This window comes from Cariama cristata, unplaced genomic scaffold (assembly GCF_000690535.1).
Source record: "Cariama cristata isolate BGI_N322 unplaced genomic scaffold, ASM69053v1 scaffold28661, whole genome shotgun sequence".
Classification (NCBI taxonomy): Eukaryota; Metazoa; Chordata; class Aves; order Cariamiformes; family Cariamidae; genus Cariama; species Cariama cristata.
In genome coordinates, this window is record NW_009600404.1 from 2381 (window position 1) to 10283 (window position 7903).

The 7903-nt window shown below is 44.6% G+C and overlaps 1 protein-coding gene across 1 annotated transcript in view; it reads left to right on the forward strand.

Annotated features, from left to right (window-relative positions):
- Positions 1–1634: 1634 nt before the first annotated feature.
- Positions 1635–7903, forward strand: part of LOC104169180 (slit homolog 3 protein-like) — a gene marked incomplete at its 5' end in the record, with an annotated part of 7514 nt that continues 1245 nt past the window's right edge. The window contains 3 exons of the mRNA XM_009710014.1: positions 1635–1789; positions 4201–4486; positions 6674–6882. Of these exons, the coding sequence (XP_009708316.1) occupies positions 1635–1789; positions 4201–4486; positions 6674–6882 (650 nt within the window). The remainder of the gene's footprint in view (positions 1790–4200; positions 4487–6673; positions 6883–7903) is intronic.

Here is a 7903-nt window from a genome sequence, read left to right on the forward strand (position 1 = left end):
AAAGAAAATCTGGGTAAACGGCTCCGAGACATCTACGTTGCAGCTTTACAAAACACCTGAAAGGAATCTGACCTGTGACTTTGTCACTTACTGAGAGAGGATGTTGACCTCAACAGCCATTTGAATGAGTAGAAACCCATTCTTAAAACTAACCTTTTACATTTTAATAGGGTATTTACCACTTGTGCAGTAATCCCAAATTCAGATTGTTGGCTAAGCAGTATCTCAGGAAGCCTAAATCTCACAGTCGGTGTTTTCGGTCTTTATCCATATGCAACAGAACCACCACCCAGGTAACGAGCCTGCCGGGAGGAATTTGGAAAAGGGTGCTCACCGGCCAAGCTTAAGATGTGTTGGCAACACTGTGCATGTGGGCAGTTTATATAGCCCGCAGTCTAATTTCGGCTGTAACTGCTACTGCTATTAGATTCTCGTTATGCACTGGTGTTTGCATGCATACGGAACAGAGGCTGAACCATTTAATTATATCTACAGCAGTGGAAAAGTTCCATCACATCTATAACTACCAGCCTAATTTGAAACCCTCTTTGCTGAAGAGCAGGTAATCCCACCCTTGCCCCTTCTTGCTTTTAGGAGTGCATGAAGCTATTGAGTTGTTTTAGAGAATTCCAATATGCAGCGTAAAGGCTTGAGAGCTGAAGCTGCCCTGAAAATAAAAAATGGTAGTGTGATGCAAATTAAATTGTACCACTGCATCTTTTCATTTCTGGGAGACTGAACTGAAGGTGAAGATTGTATGTGGTGCAGACTAGCAAAGAGCTGTTAGCTGACTCACTGCATGCTTCATGCATTTGAAAAATCAGTGTTAAAAACACCTGAGCAATAAATACATGGTGCCTTCGATATCTTGTCTGCTCCGATGGCTACCTGTTCCCCTCCACATTCCTCCTGCCTTATTCTCAAGCCTCAGTCTACACCTCACTGTTTCTCAAAGAGGAGTAGCAATTTGTCAGTTTTCCTTGCATTCAGGGAGGACTGTATTGTAGTGAACAAGGTACCCCCATCAGTTATAAGCCAAAAACTCCTGAAGTTCTTCTCTGGCTTTAAGAAACTCAGCTTGTCCTTGTAAGATCCTTCTGCTGTGAGGAAATGCTGGTTTCAGAGGCCCCTGCTGTCTCTTGCCCCAAACTGCAGTCCCTCCCTGCCCCTGTGAAATAATTTGAGTTTAAACTAACCATACAAAAAGAAATCATTTCAGTGATCCAGCTTGCAACATGGGCACCAAACAGTGTGACAGAGGGGCAGCAAGCTGTGGCTGAGAGCCCAGAACAGGGGATTTTAAGTAATTTTGTCACCAAAGCAAATATATCATGTAGCTACACCCTTGCTTTTCTGCCCTGGGAAACACAGCTACAGTAGCTACTATCCTGATTTGCTGTCCTCTCAAGTGTTGTGTATGTGTAGGTACTGCCTGCACAGGTATCGGCAATGTTTACCTTTGTACCTTGGAGGCTCACGCTAGAGGAAATGTCAAGAACATGGGGACCATAAAGGAGCATGGAATGGGAGCCGTGACTGGCAACGTTTAATACCAAGACATGGGATGTCCGAGAAGCAGAGGCTCTTCATTGTTAATGTCATCTTCTAATTCTCTTTTTGTCTTTTACTTTCAGTGTGGAAACTGTAAATGACGGGCAGTTTCATAGTGTGGAACTTGTGATGCTGAATCAAACTCTGAACCTGGTGGTGGACAAGGGGACTCCCAAGAGCCTAGGAAAACTCCAGAAACAGTCTCCTGTCAGCCTCAACACACCCCTCTACATTGGAGGTATAGTGAGTTGCTCTGGACTTTGAGATTTTAACAAGTCTTCTCAGAAGCAAATCATCTTCCATCCTATGGGGAGGACTCTCCAGCGGGGGGGAAACTACCAGTTGCCTTTCCCCTCTGCCAGAGGTTGCTTCTCTGAACAGAGAGCCTGGAAACCACACCTCTGCTCTTCCGCTTCGTGCTCCACGGTCCACTAGCACCCCGCCGCATGGCCAGCACAAGCTCACACGCCAGACCAGGGAAGTTAACCTCAGCACAGGCAGTTTCTGTGTCGCACAGCCATGGCAAGAGCGATCACTTTGTCATTTCCGAAGCTTTCAGAACTGTCCAGCACCAAGATGTCAGGGTTGGAGAATACCACGGAAGTATCACAAACAGTCACTGCAAAAAAGCAAATCAATAGTCAGTAGATTTAAATATACCATAAATGAGCTGTACTTCTGCTGGAAATTTTATAGATATCTAAAAATTTGGGAGAAAAAAAAAAAAAAATATTAAAATCTCCAAACCATATTAACACAGAAGCTGACTAAGAACTCCGTGGCTAATATTTTCCTCATTGGGAACTGAAGCCAGAGTTTCAGTATTGGAAAGATACTAGAATTGACCAAACTTCAGTTAAGAAGTTTTTTCACATTCAGTATTGAATTTTGAGGGAAGGAGGGGCCAAGTGGGGTGGGGAACAGATGTCCAGAATAATGGCTACCCCACTGATTAGGTGTCTGGATGTGAGAGACAGAATGAAGGCTGTGCTCTGCCCGACTGATTTTTTTTTTTTTTTTGCCAGAACCACCCCCAGCCCTATTCTGGACTGAATGTTGAAATCTCTCCCTTTCAGTGACACAGAGTTCTTGGATTTTCTGCACAGCCTATTCTAAATACAAAAGTCAGCAGAACAGTAATAGACTCAGAAAGTCTTTGGGCTTTTTCTAACCAAGTCATTGAAGTTGATAGTAAAAACTGTTACCAATTTTACTTGGTGCTGGTCAAGCCTTTTGTAAATAATTCCCTTTAATAACACTTTTCTAAAAGAGCCCTGAATATTGCCCTTGTAAATCAGAAAACTGGCTAATCTTGCTTTGTGCAGAGCTGAACTTTTATAATTGGCTCCTATTAAGAATGTCACAGGCTATTAAAGAGCATTATGCATCAAAGATAATCTGCTGGTGAGGCCATCGCAATTTCTCCCTCTAGCACAACATAAAAGATACTGTCCCCACAGCAATTTATACACAGGAAACTTGGGATGTAATCACGTGGAAAAGTTTTGTTAATGGATGAGCATTGTGGATCAATACTAGTTCTCGAAAGGTGTATACGAAAAGGCATTCACAGGACAAAGCTGAGACCTGAAATGAAGGGCTATTGGATACCAGAAGCCTTGGGCTTGGTGGAGACTTTTTTTATTGCCCATTAAAATGCTTCTTGCTTCTCTCTAAACCCTCACTGTTCTGTACGTGCCACCTCTCTGCATGTAGCATTCCTGTGGATGCCAGCTGCCCTTCCACTGCGGACTGTTTAGTTAAAGTAATTGATTAAATTACCCCAGAGCGATTGTTCCTAACCTACACTAAGCTTTAAGACAGACGTGATCCTTCATGTGCCCAGAATTTTGTCCATCTCTCCAAGTACATCACCTGGTCTCACAACTTTCCTCCTAATGCACAGTTAGACATGCTGGTTTGGTTTTAAGACCGTCTTTAACAGTGGAGTTACTCATGGATAGCAAGTTCAGAGGCCTTACAGAGCTGAAAATGGAAGCACTTGCCTATGCTAACGCAGTTACAGAGCGCAAGCAGATGTCAGTGGGGAGGGCGTAACACAACATCCGAAAGAACCTGCTGGCCATCTGAGTGTGTGAACTCTTCCAAGGCCTTCAACAAGATGGAGCGTACTCGCCATAAAGACTGGGCCTGGCCTCTGGATGTGCTGTTCGCTGTCTGGAGTTCTGCTGCGCTAGTTTTGGTGGGGTGCACTCCTACCACTCCCTGTCCTAGCGCAGGGATCTAGTAATGCCGAACTATCTCGCTGTATCCCAGAGGTGGTAGCTGCCTGCTGGCAAGTAAAGACATTCTTAAACCTTTCAGAAAGGTAACTGCTATTAACATACAGACAGCAGGAGCTTTATCTAAAGACAAGAGCACATGGCCATCAGCCAAAAAACCTGGGCTTTTTTGGTTTTGCTCTTTTTTTTCTGGTCTTCTTACGTAAGCTTGCACAAGTGATTTTATTTTTGTTTCTTTCTGTTTCCAGAATGAGGACAATGAAACTGTGTTACCTTATAAAGGTCCTATGCCAATTAATTCTTTAAAGATTATAAGAGGCTGTGACAAAAGAAACATTAGCAATTATAATTTATGTACTATCATTGTAACTGTGAGTAAACCTTCCCTTTTTGTTTTTATCTGAAGGGATCCCAACCTCTACTGGATTATCTTCACTGCGCCAGGGTGCAGATAAGACGCCAAATGGTTTTCATGGATGTATTCACGACGTCCGCATCAATAACGAGCTGCAGGATTTCAAGGATTTACCACAGCAGTCACTAGGAGTCCTTCCTGGCTGCAAATCCTGTAACATCTGCAAGCATGGTATTTGCCGGTCCCTAGAGAAAACAAGTGTGATTTGTGAATGTCACCCAGGCTGGACAGGCCCCCTGTGTGACCAGGAAATTGGAGACCCATGTCTTAACCACAAGTAAGCTTGAACGAATGTTGATGGGAGGGCGGAAGCTTTGCAGCTAATGCATATTTCACATTTCATCTTGTAAAACCACATCTGACTTATTTTTGGAGGTGCTGGGTTCCCATATGAAATTATTGACAGTTATGAGTCAGCATCTGTGGCACCTTTCAATTTCCACTTCTTGTTCTGACGTTGCTCACTCTGCAAATGAGCTTTGTCCAGGAGGAGCTAAGGTGTTAATACTGCAGGTCATACTTTCAGCTGTGACTCTACACACTAAAATATGAAAACTCCTGTTAATGGGTATGGCTTATCTCTGAGGTGGTGAGCACCCAGAGCAGAGCTACCTGTGAGTGGGGGGTACACATTTTAGGGATATGCTCACAGCAGCATTGGACCCAGTATTCAGACTAACTCCCTGAAGACCATTATGCACTCCAATGTGAACAGTTTCAAATTTCCCAAGTAGCTGACTTAAATATTACACTCTGAAACATCCCTTCGCAGTGCAAGTTGAAAGGATAGCATGGAGTTGCACGCGAAGGGAGCAGACGTGTAAAGCGTTCACAGTTCAAAGGCTCAATAACCACATCTCCATCAGAAACACTGGATGAATAGCTTACGTATGGCAAGGACACAGGGAACCAGTCCAACGCAGACCAGCAGTCTGCATAGTTCAGTGCTGTTTCAGAAGCAGATGGAAGTACTTTTGTTTTAGAAGCTACTTTGGTTGTGCTGTCTGTGGCAAGGGCTTTTCACAAGCACGTATTTTTGACAGGTAAATTGACACAGTGAATAATCACTCTCTTAAGGGCAGAAATTTAACTTGGCAGAGGTACCATTTTAAACGTGCTTCTGGGTCTAATTCTGCAAAGTACTGAACCCTGGAAGGTGTTGAAAAGCACCTGATGCTCACAGACCAAAGGTATGGAGACCCAAGCGAAGAAACACTCAGAGACCCAAATGTTTCCTTGAATTTCCAATGTCAACATGAAGCTATTGTGGTTGGACAAAGAAAAATAAGGGAGTTCCAGGTGTTGACATGATGAGGGATTGTTTTCTCTCATAATCCAAGGAGGATGATGCAATCATGAACATAGCCGAAAGTAGCTGTGCATATTTTTAATGCGTGCATACTGTCCCACCTTTCATTAAACCACTTCAGCCTTTTGGACTTGTCTCCTTAAAGCCAAGCCCTTTGTGCCCAGAGGAGTACGGTGCCCTGCTCACAGATTAACCTCAGTGAGGAAATGCTACTGTAGAGAACAGGTAGTTGATGATAACAAGAGTTACTGTCCAAGCACACTTTTGGTTACTGGGGCAGAAAATACTGCTTTATGTAGGCTGTGACTCCCTTTATTACAGTATTTTGCATGTCTTGACCTGACTGAAACTGCTTTTATTATTTGTGCTTTACAGTTTGAAGCTTAAAAACAAAACGTACAAAGATTCAACATAAGCAGGGAACAATTTTAAAGCACCAGAAAGAAAATAAATAAAAATAAGAGAAAGACATGGGTTTATGTCAATTGGAACCTGATATAGCAAAGGTTTGTAAGCCCTGAGCAGTTTTTCCTTGGCTGGACAGTGTTGCTTTCTTCCCTGTCCTCAGTCCATTTCAAGTCTGTTCCTGTACCAGAAGAGGGGATGGTGTCAGAGAACCTGCTAAGGATCAACAACACCCCTCCCTGTGGTATTCCTCAAAAATACCAAAGCTTACTGCAAACCCCATGAGACAGGGAACCCTTCAACTACAACTGCCTGTCAATAAGTCTGTGCTTAGCTTTTCCACCAGCACCTTCGTTTATCACACTGTTTTTCATCACCTGATACTGTTTGTAGAGTAATTCTGCTGAGGAAGCCTGGGCATGCAGCTTGATTGTTGGCACTTAGTTCCACATGCTGATGCTGTAAATGTGAGCTGTCTTGTGTGGATGCCAAGCATTGGTCCACACTCATGGAGGAGCCAAATGTTTTTCAAAGAGATTACTTAGGATCACAAATTCTAAATGTATTCTCTGAACGTTATCCAGTATTCACTGAAAACTCACAGTTTCTTCAGAGTGTTTGACACTGAACTGCTGTTTTTGGATTACTGTCCTGGAAGTAAATGGGCAGAAATGCCAAAACCAAACATCCCTGGGAAAAAGAACTTACACGTCTAACACAGGCCAGCTCTAAATGCTTCTCTTTCTCCAGGTGTCTGCATGGGAAGTGCATGGTGGCCAATGTCGCTTACACCTGTAAGTGCATGGAGGGCTACACAGGCATGTACTGCGACAAGAAGAACAATTCCTCAAATCCCTGCCGGATTTTGAAATGCAACCACGGGCAGTGTAAAATTTCCGAGCATGGGGAACCCTACTGCGAATGCGATCCTAACTATAGTGGAGAACATTGCGACAGAGGTACGCTTGGCCGCAGGGCCCAGGATGCTGGTCTGCTGCATTTCTGGTTTACACCTTCGTTTTTACCTCTCTTCCACATGACTCGTGTTTGGGGGTAAATGGCAAATAGTGGAAGATAAAGCTAAGTCAGCCTCTGCAGAGCAAAACAGGGAGGAGGAAAGAATCACACAACAGCTAGCTACCTGCCATCCAAACATATGGAAAGGGGGACATGCCTTTCCAAACATATGGAAAGGTGCACTCGCAGCTCAGGCGGCCAACCGCATCCTGGGCTGCATCAAGAGAAGTGTGGCCAGCAGGTCAAGGGAGGTAATTCTGCCCCTCTACTCCGCTCTGGTGAGACCCCACCTGGAGTATTGCATCCAGCTCTGGAGACCTCAGCACAGGAAAGACATGGACCTGTCGGAGAAGGTCCAGAGGAGGGCAACGAAAATGATCCGAGGGCTGGAGCACCTCTCCTATGAAGACAGGCTGAGAGAGTTGGGGTTGTTAAGCCTGGAGGAGGCTTCGAGGTGACCTCACTGCGGCCTTCCAATACCTGAAGGGCGCCTATATGAGAGATGGGGACAGACTTTTTAGAAGCGTCTGCTGTGACAGAACAAGGGGTAATGGTTTTAAACTAAAAGAGGGTAGATTTAGACTTGACATAAGGAAAAAAATTTTTACAATGAGGGTGGTGAAGCACTGGAACAGGTTGCCCAGAGAGGTGGTGGAAGCCCCATCCCTGGAGGCATTCAAGGTCAGGCTGGATGGGGCTCTGAGCAACCTTATCTAGTTGGAGATGTCCCTGCTCACCGCAGGGGGGTTGGACTAGATGACCTCTAAAGGTCCCTTCCAGCCCAAATGATTCTATGATTCTGTGTCTCCTGAATCCTCAAGGTTTACTGCTCCCGGGATTATGGGAGGATGTTTAAAGGAGAGGTTGTTGTGAGGTTTACCCTCAGCCAGCAGTGATCAGGTAATTGCAGTGCTGGGAAAGGAGGTCCTACCCTGCATGCCAGGGGCTTTTGTAGGTGACATG